The 19722-nt window shown below is 41.0% G+C and overlaps 4 protein-coding genes across 15 annotated transcripts in view; 3 read left to right on the top strand and 1 right to left on the bottom strand.

Annotated features, from left to right (window-relative positions):
• The window catches only part of LOC109464640 (voltage-gated hydrogen channel 1-like), a 7908-nt gene extending 4506 nt beyond the window's left edge, over positions 1–3402 (top strand). Inside the window, exons 4-6 of one of the 2 annotated variants that reach the window (XR_002139895.1) lie at positions 1316–1434; positions 1824–2123; positions 3299–3402. Coding sequence is in view for 1 of the 2 variants with exons in the window: in XM_019761657.1 (XP_019617216.1) it covers positions 1316–1434; positions 1824–2003 (299 nt within the window). In the remaining variant the exon portion in view is untranslated. Of the gene's footprint in view, positions 1–1315; positions 1435–1823; positions 2780–3298 lie in introns of those variants that run through there. The other variant, XM_019761657.1, reaches the window with a different exon arrangement.
• Positions 3294–7193, bottom strand: LOC109464621 (shootin-1-like). Of its 2 annotated transcripts, none has more exons than XM_019761637.1 (7): positions 7114–7193; positions 6545–6672; positions 6176–6271; positions 5853–5976; positions 5400–5658; positions 5095–5190; positions 3294–4579 (listed from the first exon to the last, which is right to left on the bottom strand). In XM_019761637.1, exons 2-7 carry the CDS (start codon positions 6662–6664, stop codon positions 4360–4362), a joined length of 915 nt encoding a protein of 304 aa, XP_019617196.1. In that variant the 5' UTR covers positions 6665–6672; positions 7114–7193; the 3' UTR covers positions 3294–4359. The 2 variants fall into 2 exon arrangements, with proteins under 2 accessions (XP_019617196.1, XP_019617202.1); XM_019761643.1 differs by having other exon boundaries at positions 7118–7182.
• Positions 7194–7270: 77 nt separating this feature from the next.
• LOC109464606 (RING finger protein 10-like) lies at positions 7271–15512 on the top strand. Of its 2 annotated transcripts, XM_019761618.1 has the most exons (18): positions 7271–7693; positions 8496–8698; positions 9091–9305; positions 9586–9676; positions 9843–10027; positions 10384–10532; positions 10718–10833; positions 10941–11126; positions 11590–11932; positions 12149–12204; positions 12436–12513; positions 12630–12747; positions 13042–13146; positions 13284–13430; positions 13766–13887; positions 14002–14068; positions 14304–14444; positions 14825–15512. In XM_019761618.1, exons 1-18 carry the CDS (start codon positions 7588–7590, stop codon positions 14920–14922), a joined length of 2526 nt encoding a protein of 841 aa, XP_019617177.1. In that variant the 5' UTR covers positions 7271–7587; the 3' UTR covers positions 14923–15512. The 2 variants fall into 2 exon arrangements, with proteins under 2 accessions (XP_019617177.1, XP_019617185.1); XM_019761626.1 differs by lacking the exons at positions 7271–7693; positions 8496–8698 and adding an exon at positions 8758–8841.
• A 1598-nt stretch (positions 15513–17110) lies between these two features.
• LOC109465032 (CAP-Gly domain-containing linker protein 1-like) overlaps positions 17111–19722 on the top strand; it is a 54527-nt gene continuing 51915 nt past the window's right edge. For all 9 annotated transcript variants that reach the window (XM_019762194.1, XM_019762207.1, XM_019762199.1 and 6 more), the window contains exon 1: positions 17111–17450. The gene's annotated coding sequence lies outside the window, so the exon portion shown is untranslated. The remainder of the gene's footprint in view (positions 17451–19722) is intronic.

The following is a 19722-nucleotide window of genomic DNA, read 5'->3' as shown; positions in this document are numbered from 1 at the left end:
ATTTATTGTAAGTTTAACTTTTATTTCCACTCGTCAATATTCTTATCTAAACATGCTATGGACGAATCGATGTCGTTCCAAGCTCCCGTGCCGGTGTTCCGCTATATTCCTGGGTCCGTCCACGGATTTTGTCGGCGGAAAACTCAATAAAGTACGCACCGCGACTTTGGCGACGGCCCGAGACACTTCTGGGATTTTGAAAAATGTAAAAAGTGCGTACTATATTCGGGAATTTACGGCGTATTTCTTGTAATTCGGTACTCCGCGACGCCATATTTTTACAAAAGTTTTTCGGTGGCCCTACCCCCAGGCCGATTTTTTTTTTCGATGGCCCTCCCCCCAGCTCAAAATTTTTTTCCATGGCCCTCCTCCCAGGCCAAAAAAATTTTCAATGGCCCTACCCCCCCCCAGTGCACCAGCCCTCCCCCCGGTAAATGTCGTACAGTCCCTTAACAAGGCCTCTCTCTCGGTCATAGCATGTGTTTGTTTATCCATGTAATTCGATAATATGTAGCTTATAGAATTGATTATCCCATGTGGAGATAAGGACGTCCAAATGTTATCGTATGACGGAGGTTAGGACGGGTCTATGTGCTGTAAAAGTATCTTTTCAGAATTAAACAAAAAAATGAAAAAGAAGACATGATGTTAAAAATTTTACCCTTCAACGAAAAATAACGTTCAAATGAAGAATCGCTGAAGCGACTGAATCGCTATCGCACAACGTGTGACATCTCTTCACTTACACCCCATTCCTGACACATTGACATCACTTGGGTAACCACGCCGAGTGACGATGATTGTCAATAGCGTATAGCACATAGCGTATATTTATTTGTGCTAAATTTGTGCTAAATTTGTGTTTTCTTGCTGTGTTAACATAGCCTGTGTTACACAAGAGGTTAATGACCCCCACCCACTTCGGGTCGACGACCGCCAGGAGCGCGATTAGTCAGGCTATGTTTAACTCCATGCTGCACAGGTTTGTGCACACGCACGTGCCAAAGTAGTGGGTGCAATTCTGATGCATTCCGCCAGGGGGCGCAGCTGCTTGGAAGTCTTGCTGTTCGTGAGGCTGTGGATGGGGGGAGTTCAGTAGCCTGACGTCCTAGACAGGCAAGGTAGACTGGTAAGGTAGCCTGGTAAGGTAGACAGCCCAGGTTTTTCCGTAAACCCCCTGGAAGTCTGAAATCTTCTAGTTATACGTTCTAGTAATTGCATCCTACAGCCCCCAGGGAGAAAAAAAGTTTATTTCCTTGGCAAACAAATGTGATTTTGCTGCTTAGAATTTTCTTCATATTTTTCACGATGAAAGGCATCCTGATGTCAGTGCAGCACACGGCTGAGAAGAAGATCAACGCCCACAAGCAAGCTCGACAGGAGGTACAGGAGGAACTGAACAAGATGATCGCACACGCACATGACCTGGAGAAGGTACGCATGTACACTGTGATAACTTTTCCTCTTAGAACACTGCAGGTTCTACAAGCTTTGATAGGGCAGGAAATAGTCACCAGGAAGGCCTTAAAATGTGGTTCTTCTGTCAGAGTGACAATGTTGCCTTATTGATTTTTAACCTTTTCCCCCCTGCTCTAATCCTATAATACAAATTTGATGCCTAAACCCTACTTCAGCCGGGAGAAGGTTAAGAACTGTTATTCGCGAATGTGTTGACCGTACGTGTGGACAGTGATCAATGCATGAGCTTGCGAGAACTGTATTAGCAAGAACTGTTACAAGTCAGGACCTTTACGTTTGACCTTGCGCATGCACAGTTGGAACCGTGAACTCACTTATTCCATTCACCTGTTCTGTACTTTCAGGAAATCGACCTGTTGAGAAAGACTCTCCGTGAAAATGGCATCAGCGTGGAATCCATCCCCCGTACTCCCGAAGTGTCTAGCTCACAGGTCAAGGTGGAGGCCGAGATCACTCCGACCACTGAATATGCCACTCCCGCCCACTTCAGCGCCTTCTCTGGACAGGACGATACTCAGGCCTGAGGTTACTCATGGTCAAAGTTAGAGAATTTTAGCCTGGTTACCAAACCTATTATAGCTCTCGAGTCCTACATCCTATTTGCGGTGAGGACGTAGGACTTTGGAGCTAGGATAAGAGAATTTGTAGTGTCTGCAGATAGATCTGTTAGAACAAAGGTGCCTTGTACCAATGTCCTTGCTTGTACTGAGCAGTTGAACAAATCTTGAAAAAAAAAAGAACTTTTCACACATTATGTAGAAGTTAGGTATTTTGAGATATCTCTATTTCTATGTTAAGTCCGTGTCAGGGAAGCCAAGTGCCTTCAATCTTCTTGCCTTATATACTGTACAGTTGAAAAACAGCATTACATGAACTATGTAGTCAGACGAAAAATGTCTTATAATGTAAACAAGTCTTTGCACCATCACCTGCATTGTACACTTTGATTCCTAGATACATTATATTGAGATAGAATGTTTATGTCCTGTATTATGGTGGTCTACATGGTAGTTTTGGACTGAATATGTCATGTGTTAAAATGTTTTGATTTCACAGTGTAGTTGGGAATTTTTAAATACTAGTAGCCATTAGGGATGTAATAATCAAGTGTTTTACATGGAAACCAGGGCTGCCCAGAATAGCACGTTGCACTGATGCCTTAATCTTCAAGCAGATCCTATGGTGTCAAAGCTGACAATTGTGAACAAATGTACTTATTATGAATAGGACAAAGTCTTAGGCAGGGAAGGGAAGTTTCTAAATTGTGCCAAAAGTTCCATACAATTTTCTCCCTAAAATGTGGTATAGAATAATGGACCAACTGATTGGATTTTTAAGAATATCTTGAACAATGTCCTGAAGGCAAACAAAATTAGCCTTTAGATAAGAAAATTACTGGTATCTTCAACACTTAGCCAAGAACGTATCGTTTTTTTTTACCAAAGCATAAACAAGTGATTGTTATTAGTGATTTATTCCTTAGGAAAAATGAATTTTTGGTAATTGTCAAGAAAAGCAAAACATATCAATTGATTAAGGTTATGTTTAAAAGTATTTCTGAAGGAGTGTACATTAGCCAAATGAACAAATAAAAAGTAATCAGGAACTACATACATTTGTAACATCCTCAGCATTTTCAAGCTCCTTTATATTCTGGTTGTAAAATACATGTACACAAAACATAGATGGAAATGTTAAGGTTAGATCATTTCTTACTTGTAGGTAATATGTTACAAAAACTGGTATATTTCTTCAGTTATTAAAGGAAATATAGCAAAATAGATAATTTTATCAAAATAAAAAGTACTACAACATTGAGGTTACAGCATTTATTTTTTGCATATTGTTTCACATATACATTTTTAGTAGAAGGCTGTATTGTTACAGTCTCTTTGGTATCCTTTTAACATGTGTATAATATTATTATAGTATTACATACAGTGATACAGAAAATGTATGTCAACATAATAACCAACCTATAAATGTGCAAATTCAACTTGAGATTGCTGGCACATCTAAGATGAAAAACTGGGGTTTTTTAAACAATGCTTTTGCTTACAATGAGCCAAAAAATGCATCTACCTGCTACTAACCTTAACATAAATTCTTCAGCACTATTTTTCCACTTTGACATGATCGTAAGTTTCTTGAAGATTTTGTTGAAAAATATTAATCTTTGCTTCTTTTTTTTCTAATATCTGTACCTTTGTGCTGAGCATAGCTATTGTGGACATACATGTACATGTATTTACAGTGAAGACATAATTTCATGATCCTTTCTTCAGTTTTTGGAATGTTGTCAAGTTAAACCTGAGATTACATTGGGATTAACAAAATTATATATTACTGGCCACTGGCCCTGTTTCTAGCTAATGGGACTTTGAGCTTGTATATGCATGTCCTCCTTTTGAGCTCTCGATTACCTTGAACTCGAAGAAGGTGTAATGTTACCTAACCATGATGCTGTGTAGGATCTAGTCGATCCTCTGTGTATACATGTATCATCTTTGAACACTTTCTCAGGGATCAAGAACATTTAAAATAAGTTGCTGACAGAAAATGGTAATTTGAAAGGTTCAGAAATTGTGACAGAATATACAAGCATGATTACTGTAAACTACTACAAGTATTTAGAAGTCACCATAACAAAATGATATGATATTGGACAAGCACAGTCATTTTTGATATGATTGACAACACTGTTGAAACAAACTAAGCTTATTGACCACACTCTTTGTTTTGAAGTCCAACAAGGAGTTACAAATATTTATATACATTTGTACTTTGATTTGAATTATAATGAATGATTCAATGAATGAAAGAAAAGATAAAACAGACAAGGCTGTACAAAGATATGTGGTCAAAAATGTATGTGAATTTTCAGGGAGAGAAGGTATTTGGGCTGTGTGGGGAGTCTGGCGGGTTGTCTGCGGGACTGGCTGGGCTGCGGGCGTTGCGGAACTTCTGCAGCAGGGAGCAGTTGAAGAGGCTGAATGGACTGCTGAGGTTGAAGCTGCTGACGCTGTCATACGACATCTCCACAGCCTTCAGCTTAGGGCGGGCGTGTCTGGAGCGGTAGAACGGGGTGCCTCCTGGAGATCTGTGGAAGAAGTGCAGCAGGATTGGCATTGAAACCTGAGACACAATAGTCTGATGCCATGGCCCCACCAATGTACTTCAAGATGAAGAAATCCAAGATAAAAAGATAAATGCAAACATTTCAGCCACTTTCTCATTGGTAGAACCGCTAATTATGACAGTGAGTCACGATTTGGTCTATACCGAAACAAGCAAACTAAGTCATGACTAAAATGAGTGTCAATACCACTGCCAATTTCTTGAATGTTCAGAATTTCGACCCAGCAAACACCTTATCTTCCTGCCAGCCATATTTGATTTTGTCTGCTTACCAACGAGTAAGTTTCTGCGAACAACTTTCTGATTCATGCTGTTAGAAAAAGAGAGAAAAAGGATCCTGCATGCGTAAATGTGCTTAGACTAAAAGACAAAACGTATCTGAAAGACATATTGCATCTGTGGCAGTGTTAAAATGGTCAATTGTTAATATCCCAGGTACCAACTTTGTTGTGTCAACTGAGAAATGTTACTACACACCGTTTAACCCTTGTTGGCCTGAGGCGAAGCATCTGGTTGGAGGCCAGGAGCTCAGAGTGGACACTGTTGATAGATGTGCTGGAGCCATGCATGGGCCTGCACAATATAGCAACAATGGGTTAAGCTGAAGACTGACAAATAAGTATATTGAGATCTACTTTGCTCAGTGAATTGTTAAGAAGCAAATATATAGCTTTTTCATACCTAAATCTAAAAGTTTGCATTTGCCCTAATTAAACTTTAGCACATTGATATGGCTGCCTGTTAATGAGCTACATGTACATGTATCATAGAATGTTACATACCCATTCTTGTCAGCAACCCTCTTCTTGGCAGCAGGTGCAGGAGTAGACTGCATGTTGGTTCTCTCCCTGAGTGCCATGGGCGTACCCACTACTGGAGGGGGGTACGGGGGAGGGGGTGGTGGGACAAACTGAGGGGGTGTAGTGTAGGTATCCCCCTCACCAGAGGAAGATTTCTCGGGGGTGGCAGCTGGCTGCTCTTTGACTTTCTTCGCTCTTTTTTCTGCCAATCTCTGAGACTTTCTAGTCATGGTCTTTTCCTCTGAAGAAGAACACAAGTGATCTTTTACTATTTTCAAAATTTCAATCAGCTCTTCTTCACAAGGTACATGTATATGTAACATTGCAACCCATGGATTCTTTGGGCATATTATTCAGTCTATTTGGCCAATTTCTCTGCATTTTCCAGATAACTCATTCGAGTCTGGTAGAGACTAGGATCGGTGTTGAACATACCTTGTGCATAGTCAAACACTTTAAACATCTCTTCATGCAGCTCGGCCATCTTCACTTGAGTTTCCAACTCTGTCACTTTCTCCTTCCCATACTCATCACCCTTCACAGCAGTCATCAGCTTCCCCTGGTTTATGTATGGAAAAACACAAAACTCTTTATTATCAGTATAAGTATAAAATGCTTCCCAATACGGTCACTTTTAACTGTGGCATACTACATGTATTTATGAATTACATAATGGAGGATAATGTTATTTTCAGAACTGCAAAAGATAAATACACTTGTATTATAGGGATGATAGTAAAAACACAAAGCTTAACAACCTTGAGTTTTGAGAAGACATTTCCCTCGTCTATTCTCTTCTTCCCCAGAACCTGTCTGTACAGCTCAGGATTTTGCTTCATCGCCTCCTGTAGTTCCTGCAATGGACCATAGAGGGCACTAATGAATATGACAGAAAAATTGACATGGGCATACTGAACCAAGGAGGTCATACTCATACCCGTCAAGTACATGTAGCTTAAATTCAATCTTGATCGAACACATATCAAAACTTAAAGATAGGCAGTGAAGAATGACATGTTTTAATCCTCTGAGACCTGCAAAATTATACTGGGTGAGAAAAAAATCACACTGTGTGGTAAAACTAACCAGGATTAAATCATGATAAGAAAAATATGAAGAGTTTTTACCAGAAGTGCCTGTCTGGTGGCGTCGGACCCCTGCTGTTCATACTCCTCAGCTGTCAGCTGGTTACTGCAGTAGTTAGCACCCATAGGCAGGGCTGGGTCAAACTCACTCAGCAGCTCCATAATCTAACCTGAGCAGGAATTGATATGGGACATTATGCTTTACAGTTAGCAACAAAGCATTATATTAATATGTGATGCATGTGTCCAAAATTTAAATACCACAGCATTAGTATTACCATATTTTCAGCCTGCATAAATCCTATCATACAAGATGCAAGGCTACTCTTTACAAGAAAGCGTATATCTATCTTTCTACTTAAAATCTGTCGGTCTACTAACTTGTGAGGCAATGGACGAAAAAGTACTATAATTTGTTCCACACGGGGCAGCCCCAAAGGCCTAAAGCCAAAGGCCATAGTAAAGAGACGTCAAGACAGGAGCATCAAAATTATCAAGCTATTTGGAAGCTTCTGAAATACAATCTGAGTATCAAGACGCTATCAATAGCGACTCTAGGACTTTCTGATGCTCATGATCTCTTTGATACTAGAATAGAATGTAACATTTACCCACAAATTCGGCGAAATCTGCAGGAAATGACCTTGTGGTTTTCACAGGAGCAGCATCAACAAACTTTGAAATTCTGCGCTCAGTTGACAGCCAATCAGGGCGCAGTATTTTATCTCGCGAGAACTGCAGACGTCTTTGTGACGAGACCTCGCGAGACATCCGGGATACTTACATACCGGCAGGGAAGCGCCATCTTGGAGGGAGAGTTGTAATTTTCCTCCGTGTTTTGCCCCAAATTTTGGGGTAATAAGCGTGTAATTGGGGGACAATTCACCCCCAGTTACTTCTTCGCATTCTTTTCCTTCCTACCCCGTTGAATTTATTATTCAACTGCTCTTCTGCATTGGAGAGAAGTTGTTTTCTTTTGGGTATCTAGGTTGAGTCAAGATGAAGCTGTAAAAAGATGAAGTCGAGTGCTGGTCGAGTCTCTCCAACATTTGGAGCGGCGTTTTTGCCCAAGTCGTTCATTGTCCATGGTAGATACTCCGGAACAAATGGAAAGAAAGTCTTCTGGTCGTTCTCCGTCTGCAGGGCCCACCAAGGGGCAATCGCAGGATGGGAATAAGAGTGGAAAACAAGGTATGTTTTCGGCTGGTTCGCAACACGGCGACACAAAAATATTTAGGCCATGTCATGGTCGTCACGAAAAAAAAAACAACAACTCTGTCTTCTCATTTCTTTTTCAAATACTTCTAAAGAAGTGGGTCATTATGAAACTGTCGATTAAAGGATACATATTTTGCTTGGATTGAAACAATTTCTCTGGATTGTGTTTGTGTAACTCGCATATACTGTACTGGTCTGCACCTGTTGATTGGAAAACTGTACAGTCAGCATACCAACCCGGATGTTTTCGTGACTTCAAGTGTGTCGTTGCAGTGATTGTTACGTGTGAACGCAACCCTACGGCCTAAATAATAACATGCTGTGCATGATGTGTGAACCAAACGTGTTGTCATTTTCAAAGATCCAAATTTCCCTGACCGACCCAAAACCTGAAGCAGGTGTAAGGGACACACCCCCTTGGACTTTGAATCTGTGCTACCTGGGTATACCGGTAACAACAAAGAAGACTGTAACTGGTTTTCTATAGGTCCTGTGATAAACACAATGAATAGGGGTTTTTCTTAGATGTCACAATACAATGTAATTATAATTTGAATATCCAGCAGGAATTGTTGTTGGGTAATTAAGTGTGTCACAGCAGAAGCATGTTGAATTTTTAACAGACATAAGAAGACATACACTGTAATCCAACATGGTTAAATCATACTGTACTGACTAAAAATTTTACTCAGTGACTATCTCTTCTTTTTTTGTGGCTACAGTGAACATAAGTACAAAATGTACACATACAAATACATTGTACTTACTATTTCAGAGAATGGCAAAGGCCGAGGAAATACAGGCCCCAAATACGACAGGAAGAGAGAACCAAACTATGGCAGCCGACCGCGACCCGGCGGTCTGGGCCAGGGGAGGCGGCCTCAGACACAGAAGACTAAGCCATTTGACAGGTCCTTTGACAAGCGCCCACGGTCCAGATGCAATACTAGTGATTACAATCCCGGGAGATGTGACGAGGTGGGTTAGTGGAATGTTGTGTCATTGTGATGCAATATTAGGTTGTTGATAGGGAAGTAGTGAGTGCAGTTTGACTAGTATGATTGATGCAACAGTGCTGAAAGATGATTTTATTTCTGCTTGTTACTGAATGTACCCAAAAGGTAAAACACATTACATTTTATTGCTAGACATGTCTGATGTTATATATGTTTTTGGTGATGCCTCTGGGGCAGAGCCTTTAAGTATACTAGTATTATGTGACCGGTTCAGAAAAATTCTAGGAGTAGGCACATGCCCTGTAGTCACTTTTCTGTTGTTGTTTTTTTTTGTGTGTTTTTTTTCACGATAACTCAAGAAGCTATGAATGGATTGTCATTTAAAAAGATTGTAAATTTCTGTATGAACCACAGGTAGCGAAGGAGAGCGAGGCTGAGGTGGGCTCAGCCTTGCAGAAGGGTTCTCGGAAGATGAACCTGAACCATTTACTCAACTTCACTTACGAACGGAGGGAGAATGCCTCTCAGTACGGAGGGGGGCAGCACACCTCCTGGAAGAGCAGAAACAAGTGGGGACGCAAAGGAAGGGCCACACACCCCTTCAATAAGGAGCAGTTTCTTCAGTCAAAGTAAGGAATTGTGATGGTGTCTTAAGGTTTGTTCATGGATATGCCTGTCATACGACCAATAAGGGGACTGATAAATTCTGGTCTATGTGGACAAGTGGTCACTGTAGACAGGATTCTTAATCTTGTGTCAATGGGAAAAATTATCTAAGGACCACCAAAACCTTTTGAAAAATGGGTCTTATTGGCCAGATGGTTGTTCTGTAGAGGTCACTTGTATATGTTTGATTGTACAATTTAAAAGGTGTTAGTTAGGTGCTGATTGTGTGCTATCTGTTCTTAGCTGCCAGTTTGTGGTGCGTGATACCGGGGACTACACTGTGCACTCTGCAGACCCAGACACTCTAGTAGACTGGAGCAGCATTGAACAAGTGGTGAGAATTTTATCTTTGCATCTTAATCTGTAGACTAAGTTGTATCTGTATACTGTTGTTGTTTTTCTATCACAGTTTTTAAGTGAAGCAGGTAGAAAGAGAAGTTCACAATAATGAATAAAACAAGAAATTCTCAAAACTCTAAATATATCATTTTGTGTTGCAGCGCCTGTTCAGTAATGAGGTGCCCTCGTGTCCCATCTGCCTGTACCCGCCCACTGCGGCTAAGATCACCCGCTGTGGCCACATCTACTGCTGGCCCTGTATCCTACATTACCTGGCACTGTCCGACAAGTCCTGGAGGAAGTGTCCGATCTGCTACGACGCTGTCCACAAGGCAGACCTCAAAAGGTCTCTTGAGTTTTGCTGTATGTTTATCTTGTGCCACGTGTGTCACCTTGCACCTAATATTGTCTCAGTATGTTAAAAATTAAAACTTTTGGAGTCCATTTTGCATTGCAGTGTTTTCAGGAAGAGTCCATTCTTCAATTTTGGGATAGTGTTGGGATTGTCCTCTTGAGGGTAGAAGTAACTTTGCTATGGTCCATTTTTACAAATGTTGATATGGATGGTACAGTCCATTTTTGCATGAGGATGTTGGAGTGAAATATGCTTAATTTGCTTGCAAATGCAGACTTTCTAGTTCTAAATCTCTCAATATGATGTGCCATTAGATATTAATGTTATGAAATGTGAAACCTTTCCAGTGTGGTTGCGATGGCAGCTCCCCAGTATGCTGTTGGTGGCACCATCACCATGCGGCTGATGAAACGTGAACGTGGGTCTGTCGTGGCACTGCCTGTGTCTCAGTGGAAACAGCAGGCAGACAAAGGAACTCAACCTTTCAACATAGATGGTGAATATCTCACAGATAGGACATTAAAGCCCTTTGTTACAGCCTTGTGTATGTTTTACTCACAACTTTCATTAGGCATCGTTTATGTCTCGTTACATGTAGCTCAAAATGCAGAAGTATAATAGGGATATTTTTTGTGCTTTTGCCTGTAAGCAATCATGAAAAACATTCATTTATTGTTTCAGATGAAGTGGACACTCGCTTTGTGAAACTCCTGGTTGCCTCCAGTGACCAGGTACACAAACAGATCATTGGTCCTGAGAAGGCCATGTTACAGGATCAACTGGAAAAGGAGAAGGATGTAAGTACATAAACAGCAATTACATTAACCATAGTTTAGTCTTGGATTCAAGTTGTTTTGCTATACTTCTTAACCATTCTGAACTAATGTATTTAACACATGTTTAGTGCCCAGAAGCTTGCTTCATTGAGGCAGCCCTGAAGAGTCTGACTGAACGGGAAGAGAAGATTGTCACAGAGACACAGGTGGGCCAGCTGGCAGCTGCAGCTGCTGGGCTGAGCACAGAGGAGGGAGGGCAGGTGGAGGACAGCCAGGAGGACAAACCTCCAGAGAACACCTGGCAGGCCACCAAGGTGAAACATCAATGTCAAACTTTACACGACAAACCTATTGTTTGAACACTTGTGTTATTAGCCTGTGTTATAATTTCTCACAGTCAGGCTGATTGGGTCCCATCTATGAGAGCTTGTGGCAAGATACCTCTAACTCGAGAGACTCATTCCCAGAACTACCAATAGCAGCTCAGGATTCTGTATCAGCTATGGAAAGTAGTACAATGGGAGCTCAAAATTTTGTCGATGGCACTAGTCATCACTGCCTTTAACACTACGGTAACACAATTCTCAGTCTAACAATTATTTGTCCATGATAGCACACATGCATAAATCGACAGGATTAAGATGCGCCTAATTCTCCTGACTTAAGGTATTGGCCATCAAGCTTCTGGGGGCCTGACCAGTGGAAGGGCTGCCACAAGCATGATGTAGTCAAGCTCCCATCCTAACCTATGCTAACATGATCCAAATGTGTCCTCAGCCTACAGTGGAGTATGCATCAGCCTTCTCCGATGAAGAGATGGAGAATCCTGATCTTGCGGAGGCTCCACTCTCTCCCATCGCTGTCGAAGGTGTCTTGGAGCCAGCTGGGGAAGCTCCACTGTCCCCCACTGCTGTTGAAGGCATCTTAAATCCAGCAGAAGAACCTACAGCCCTCTCTGAGTTTCAGAACCAAGACGTTTTGGACCAGAGTGTTAATGAGAAAGAAGAGTCAGAAGAAATTACGGCCAGCTCCGATGCCCCCTCTTGTCAGGGAGCAACAGCTGGTCATGAGGCAACCAGCCTCCCTTATGGGGCCAAGAACTTCTTTTATTTCTACCAAGGTATGAAACATCTTTTAATTAAGCTGTCTGCAATGTAGAAACTGGCCTTGGGAAATTTGTCTTAACAAATTTGCTCAGTTTAGAGACAGAACTAATTTGGAATTCATGGAACAACATCTCTTCTCTCTAAGCCAGAAACATATCAATACTGCTTTTTTATATGTCAAGTCTGTTTATTATCGTTGTTGTGTACTTGTTTTTTTCTACCCACTGCAGCTGACGATGGCCAGCACTTATACCTTTACTCTCTGAACATCAAGTGCCTTGTCAAGGTAAGATCACACTTTTATAAATGCCATTGGAAAAGTAGAGATATGATACAGCTTCTTTCGTGGTATTCAGTAGTTTGCCATTTCAATGTTGGGTGCTTGAAATGCTGCAATGTTCCCAGTTTGAATTCTGATGATCTGTACGCTGTCTTTCTAGGATACTTGTCAAGTTGAGGTAATACTTGACAGATGTGAGGACTAGTTTCTGAGTTGATGTTCTGTATATTGTTGCAGGAGTATGGAAGTCTGGAGAACTGCCCTGAAATAATCAGTGGCAAGATTGTGGAGATAGACCAAGAATTCACCACAGAAGTGAGTATGTTTGTTGTTTATTTGTTTTGCACAATGTGTATTACCAGGCCCTTAACAGTAAGAGAATCTTTTGGATTAGTTAGAGAAATTAAAGATGGATGTTGTTGACTTTGCAGGATGTGCGCAGACGTCTGCGTTACCTGAGCCACCTGCCGCTGACCTGTGAGTTCAGTGTGTGCGAGCTGGCTCTCAAACCTCCGCTGGTGTCCCGGGCAACTCTGCGCTTTTTTGATGGTGAGATACTGTAATTTACTTTGTCTTGACAGTAGCAAAATTTCATTGTCTGAAGAAAATGCACACAGCCATGGAACTAAACATAGTGGTGGCAATGGCAGGGGAGGGGGGCCCGGGAATGGGCGAAAGATAATGATTTTTGACAGTGAAAACAGTGAATGTACTAGTAAAAAAAATCAGGAATTCCAGTAATTCCTTGTGGCTTCTTCGTGTGGTTCTTAAACCACAGAGGAAAAGGGTGTTTCTAAATTGGTGCTCACAAAGACAATAAGTTAACTCTATCTGTTTCCCCAGATGAAATTCAGAAGAGGAAGCAGGCTCGGGCCAAGAGGCACCGTCAGGAGCAGCGGCGAGACCGCAGGATCTCTGAGGAGGAGTCCAAGAAGATGCTGGGAAAATGTATGTCAGGCACTGAAGTTCTGTTCATGAGCATGTCAACATTTGGTAAATCGAACCTGTCTGTCTTTGCAGTCAAGTAGTACCGGTATTGGGGTCTGGACATGTTATAAACTTGTATTTCCTTGTTGGTGACGTAGACCCTGACCTGCGATCTGCCCTGGAGAGCAGACATGAGTTCCCAGAGTGGCGGAACCCCCTGTACCCACAGAACCGGGAACCCGAGCTGTCTCAGAGCCCTGGGTCCGCATCCTCTTCTTCTGTCCAGACTCCTATAGGATCACCAGGTCAGTGGGGCGTACACTTAATATCTTCTGTGTTGATTGTTTGAATGGCAATCATTTTTTTGTATTTGTGGGTATGGAAGTATTGTTTTTGGGAGGCAGAGTTGTGGGCTTGTGTGTCTGTCAGGACAGAGTATGTTGATAGCATGTTGATGAGGAAGATTGTCAGGCAGAATGACAAGTCATAAGGTCAGACACAGGAAATAGGATGTACTTAAAGGTTAGAAAAATTCTCTGATTTCTTCTTGTTCCTTGCTGACTCACACAAAAATGAACAAGGGGACTAAAAGAATGGTTTATTGAAGATGAATTAATTCCTTTACTTTTTTGTACTGTAGGTTCGAACTTGAACCCTGCTGCAGTGGAGTTTGTGCCAGGAGCAGCAGGTGCTGCAGCTGCAGCTGAAGCAGCACCCGAGGACACATCGCCATTCTACCCACCACCTCCATCATTCGCTCAGGTAAAGTACACTCTTGTTGCTGTAGTTAATCCACCTGCTGACTATCTCAACATCACTGAATAGTTATAGTCCTCATTCTACATGACACTTATTCTGTTTCCGGATCTGTTACAGATGTTGAGGTCAGGCCAAGCTAAGCCAGAGGTTTGGCCACGAGCAGCAGTAGCCAAGGAACAAAAAGGTAAGTCTTGAGTGGTTTGTGTAGCTGTAGTTTCCACGGTTTGTAGTTTCCTATATATGCATGAAAACTGTTTTGAGATTGAAAATCCACAGTAGAATACTGGACTCAAATTTATATGTAATATATGTGTTTTCCAGGGCCCAACTATAAAGCAGTGAATACCACTGAGATGGGCCACCCTGGCTTAATAAAACATGAATAGACAAGATGAATAAACACTGCTACTTTTCTACAGTTGAACCAGTCCGTAAGTCTCGCAGCAGTGCAGACAGCGAGGACGATGAGCCGGGCGAGGACTGGGTTCCCGCGCCGACATACCAGAACTCCTTCAGCGAGGCCATCGCACAGGCTCTAGGCAACCTAGACGGATCTGCAGGTAAAACCACAGAAATGTTACTCTGTAGAATACGGGTATGGAAGTATTGATTTGGGTGGCTGAGCTGATGGTTTGTGTGTCTGTTTGTCTTGATAGATTTGGGGAAGATTGACAGGCAGAATGACAAAGGTCTCTGAATTTTATCCAGTAATCGAGTTTCACTCACACTCACACTCACTGTCCGGTTTATCGTCTGTTGTTCCCCGTCTTCCGAGGGTTAGACGTGCTTGCACAATACATCTGGGGCTTGTATTGTCTAATCTTCATAAACATTACTGTTCGAGAAAGTTAAATTTGAGATAGCATAGTTTTGAGAGTTTGTTCTTTATCATGCTTAGTAAATGTTTGGCAGAAAAATAAAGTTTTTATTTTTTTCACAGAAGCATCAACTGAAGCCCAGACATCAGGAGGAAAGAAGAAGAAGAACAAAAATAAAAAGAAGCTGTTATTCTCCACCTCTGTCATCCACTACAAGTGACGTGTTGCATGGTGCCAGTGTTGACGTGACCAGTCATGCCGCAAATGTTAGTCATCGCAACAAATGAGAAGTAAAAAAAGTAAAACGCAAATACAGCAGGAAGCTGTGTGTTCTGTACATGTATGACTTACCATGCTTGGTCGGTAGGCACAAGAAAAGTTAAACTTGAAACCTGCAAATGATTTATTGATTGATTGCAAAGCAAAGCAAGCTCCAAAGCCGTTCATGCAAGTCAGTTGAAACAATTTATGTGTTCACTTCAAATTTGGAAAGAAAAGAGTCTGAAGTGAAAATGAATTTACTTGAAGCAAGTGCAATGGCAAACAGAAGCCTCCTTTAATATGGAAAGCTCTTCAAATAGTACTGTACTATAAAAGTCAAAAGTGAGAATGATGGAGCTATTACATAGTGTGGTGTGGAGTTGTAGGAAATTGAAGAGAAAAAAAAAGAATTACGGAATAAATTTGAAGTGACAAGAGTTATCTGATTGTTCTGTTGGTTGCTTATCTTGATGTAGATAGGTTCGTGTAGATAAAAATCACTGCTTCCAAATTTCCCAGACATATCATTCTCACTACGACGATAACAGTAACTGACTCAGTTACTGTTATCATGGTATTGACAGTTCACTACCAGGAGTCCTCTTTGCGGACTTAAACTAGGAAATTCTACTGAAACCTTTCAAATTGGACTCTTCAACCCACTGGCCTTCTTCATATCCTATCTAACAATTTTTTTGTCACAGGTTATTCATGTATATACTTTTGGAATTAAGATTGACCGTCAATCAAAATCCACGTAAAAAAATCTTTCCAATTTTTATCAGCCAATGTATTAGTTCATTCTGCTGTACTGTCAACAGTTACTAAGTAACTATATTATTACTGGTAGTGTACCAAGACATCACTTGGTTCTAGGAAGTGCCTCCATACGGTTTAGGTTGCTTATTTAAGTCACAGTGTATGACCATTGTTGAGGTTTGGGATATCAAGTATCAGTCTTAAGTCAGTCTTAAGTCAGTGGTGTTGACTAGTCCATAGGGGTTTTGTATGGAAATCAGTGTGCCAAGCCATACCAGAGATACAGCAAGCGGAACATGTTCTACATTCGTGTACCATGATATCATTGTACAGCCATGTCAAATCTGCAAGTGTATGTCCATGTGTGTGACCAAGTATTGTGAAGGTGAGCCAGTAATGCAAGCATTGTGCAGCCTTGAAATGAGTGTATGCTAGGCAACATGGTAAGATCTGTTATATGCTGTATGTCAAAAGCTGTAAGACAACACAAGATTGTAATTTGGACAAAACTGTAAGCAGAACTAAAACAGCTAGACATATTGTAAAAGGCTGCTAAAAGGCACAGGTAATGACGTTCTTGGAAAAAGGAAATCGTCAATCCATTTTTGGTTAAGAAGAAAATGACAGACAATGCCAGTTGTTATTTTTTATTGAATTGTCTGAAGATGATGGAGGAACATTTTGTCTTATTTATAAGTCTTGATATGAGCCATACAAATATGATTGTGGCATACTTTGCTTGATGCTTTGGACTGCTCGGTTGCAATACTTCATACGGTGGCATTAGTTACATTATTAGTTAGGAAACTGGAACAAGGGATTGTACTTCCATCAAGAGGTTTTGGTACTGAAATGCCGAAAATAGGCCAGTGATGAAGGAAATGGAATAAAACACAATATGGCATGAATATGTTCATGGCATCCAATGTAACGCTACATCTGAATGATCTGAACGAAAAGATGATTGATACTGGTAGATGTGTCTGATACAAAATGGTGCAGCCGAAAAAAATATACTATGGTGTATTGAGAACCAACTGTGTTGTCATGTCATTTATTTGATGTATTTTCGTGTATGGAAGTAAGCATGTAGATCAACAAAGAAATCTCAATATGATTGCCTTCCAGCCTGGAATGGCTTTGCAGACGAATTTTATGGACTGCAGTATGTTCTGCCATACTAGAGGGCGCTGTGCATCAACACTTGTAATTTCCAACCACTGTTGCTTCTCGTAAAACTCGACGTATCGAGTTTGACAAGGAAAATATTGCTTTTTATGAGCAAATATCCCATAGATATGCGTGGAGTACGGCCATCGACTGAGAAAAGGCCCACAAAAGACGTACTCATTAACGTCAATCCGCGTATTAACACTCAGGTGTACGGTCGCGCAGTAATCCGACGGAGAGCGCCAAGTGTGTAATAAGGCTGACCCAGAAAATGGCCACTAGAGGGTGGTGTAATCACCTGATTTAGAGTTTTAGTCATATTTTGCTTAATGTAAAGACGATTTGGACGAAGGAGCCGTAGGATTGAAAGCCTTGTAGCTCATTTATACGTCGTAGATAGCCCATTCTAGCAGCTGTTGTTGTCGAGGGCTTTCTAACGCTGGATTTACCTTCGAAAGTCGGTGCTCGAAGAATCTGTCCGTCTGCACCTATCCCCGGATTTCAGCGATCACAAGAATTTACCAGCCGCCTGGAAAGTTTCCAAAGCTTCACGAAGACGTGAGTGGATTGTTTTATTGTACAGAAGGTTCATTGTTACGGATGGTAACCCCAGACCGTCCCTGACAGGCGGTTATCGTACCAGATTGATGTGTGGAAGCAGGGATGTCCGGGTACGTGAAGGGGGAGGGGGGCGTAGGCCGAGTCGTTCTGGTCTATCAAGGTTGCCAAAAACTTTCAATATTCACGTGTCGTAAATGTAATATTCCCAAAGGAAGCGCTGCACCCAAATCGTTAGTTTGCCTTAATACCTGACCATCTGTATAGAACACTACTGTAGTTAAACTGCCTTATTTAAAGCCTGTAGTGTTCCCGTAAAAAACTATACAGTTGGTGTTCCTTTCCAAAACAACATCTTGACGTCTGACCTGGGGCCAGACTTGATGACGTTTGTTTGTCACGTCTATGTTTAGAAGCCGGGGAGCTGCTTTGTTTACTCTCTTCCACCATTCCTGACATAATTTGTGTACAAGAAGGCAACATATATGAAAACCATTTTGAATTTTATGATGATATCCCACGGGATCTAGAATATGATGTCATGAATTGATGTTTTGATGTTATTATTGATGTTTTGAAATGTGTGACAATGTGTGTGTGAGTGTCATGTCATCGTGTGTGACATTTTAGGTAGCATCCACTACCTTTCGTCAGTGACACTGGAGAAATCTCGTGTGCTTTATAGTTGATTGGTTTATCTACACTCCTGATGTTAATAAGATTACACAGTTTCCACATTGAGACCCCCTGGCCTGCATAATGCTTCTACAAATGATTGAGGGATATTACTAGCTCTGAATAATTCTTTAGAACAAAGTTGTAGGCTTGAATTTGAAACTACGTGGACTGTACAGTGTCTGTTTAATATTGTGTTGCAGAAAATTCAATGTTATTCATTGATGGTATTTAAAACTAGGCAATGATTGATGACTGATTAACCATGGAGCAATAAAAATTGGGTTTGTGTGACCCCTGATTTTGTGATTGGAAAATGATACACAATACATAGAAATATGATTTAAAATACTGTACAACAAAACACACAAAAAAACTCCTTTGAAATTCCTGAAGCTATCTGACAAAATTTGGTCACAAAGCAGTTGCATCCTCTAGTGGCAAGGGGGTGTAATGAGCAGAAGGGTCATTAAGTTTGAAAATTAAGAATAATTGTGTATGACATGATCATATTAGGTGCTTTATTGTTCTTTCAAGGGTGACATCTGTTAAGTATTGATCCCTATTGGCGATGTTACACATACAGTCCGGAGACAAATGTCCGTGGTAATTGCTACTGCTTGGTCGCCTTCTCAAGAAGACATGAAATTGTCACCATTAGTATGCAGTTACCGTAGGCTTAGCATGGCTGCTTTGAAAGGACACAGATAGCAGTATTGACTTGTGACTGATCTTGTGATAGAGGGGATTGCATAATGACGGCATCTCTTCTGAACCTTTGAACCGCAAGTATGGTGGTGCTAATTGTTTAACAATGGGATAACCTGTATCTTTTGACTCTTGGTATACATATTTTGATGGTACCCAAAATTTTGATGGTACCCAAAGATGACAAAGTCACAGGGTCTTGGCTTTGCATTGGAGAGGTCACTGTGAAAACCACAAAAATTAAATCACAGCAACAATTTCACAATTTACAGTAGCCTCTTCAATCCTGACTCCAGCTATTGATATGGTACGGTAAGTTGTTACTAACACTACTAAAAGCAGAAGCAGTGAGTCTATGACAACTGTCTGAACTTGTTAAATGTTATCTTTATCTGTCAAACTTCAAAGCTATCCTAGGCAATTCAAGGCTTACAAGTTATATGTACTTCTTTCAAACCTGAGGCTGAAGGTATTGTTCAGGTTTGTTTGCTTGTCTTTTGAACTGTGGACTTACTGACCTTAGATTACCTGTATTACCAGGAGCCCAAATCACAGGAAGCTTTTGTCCCTTAATAATCAATAATAGATCAGGATCAAAAGTTCTAAAAGGGACTGGTAAGGAAGGAATTTGTGACAATGGAAAGAAAAAATAACACTAGGACATGCTTTAAAATTCTATTCTTTAAAAAACTTCCATGCCAGTTACAGGATTTTTTGTCACCTTAACAAATGGTAATCTCTTTTAGAATACATGCTCTTTATACACCAGCCCAATAGTCAGCATCTAAATATGATTGTTCCTGCAGTAATTGAATTTGCATAGATCTCATGAGCTGAACAGATCGCATCAAAAACAATTTCCAGCTGCAGACCAATCCCATAGTCCTGC

The sequence above is a fragment of the Branchiostoma belcheri genome, unplaced genomic scaffold, assembly GCF_001625305.1.
Source record: "Branchiostoma belcheri isolate BF01 breed outbred unplaced genomic scaffold, Haploidv18h27 scaffold1, whole genome shotgun sequence".
NCBI lineage: Eukaryota > Metazoa > Chordata > Leptocardii > Amphioxiformes > Branchiostomatidae > Branchiostoma > Branchiostoma belcheri.
This window is presented reverse-complemented; position numbering and strand designations above follow the sequence as displayed.

Bases quoted from the DNA above. Each gene is read 5' to 3' on its own strand.
- LOC109464621 (XM_019761637.1), bottom strand. From the start codon at position 6,664: ATGGAGCTGCTGAGTGAGTTTGACCCAGCCCTGCCTATGGGTGCTAAC. The intron at 5,191-5,399 runs GTATGTAACATT...TATATTGTGCAG, and splicing joins AGGGTTGCTGACAAGAATGG to GCCCATGCATGGCTCCAGCA. The intron at 4,580-5,094 runs GTGTGTAGTAAC...CTTCTTCCACAG, and splicing joins AGGCCAACAAGGGTTAAACG to ATCTCCAGGAGGCACCCCGT.
- LOC109464606 (XM_019761618.1), top strand. From the start codon at position 7,588: ATGGTAGATACTCCGGAACAAATGGAAAGAAAGTCTTCTGGTCGTTCT. The intron at 13,431-13,765 runs GTCAGTGGGGCG...TTTGTACTGTAG, and splicing joins GACTCCTATAGGATCACCAG to GTTCGAACTTGAACCCTGCT. The intron at 14,445-14,824 runs GTAAAACCACAG...TTTTTTTCACAG, and splicing joins CAACCTAGACGGATCTGCAG to AAGCATCAACTGAAGCCCAG.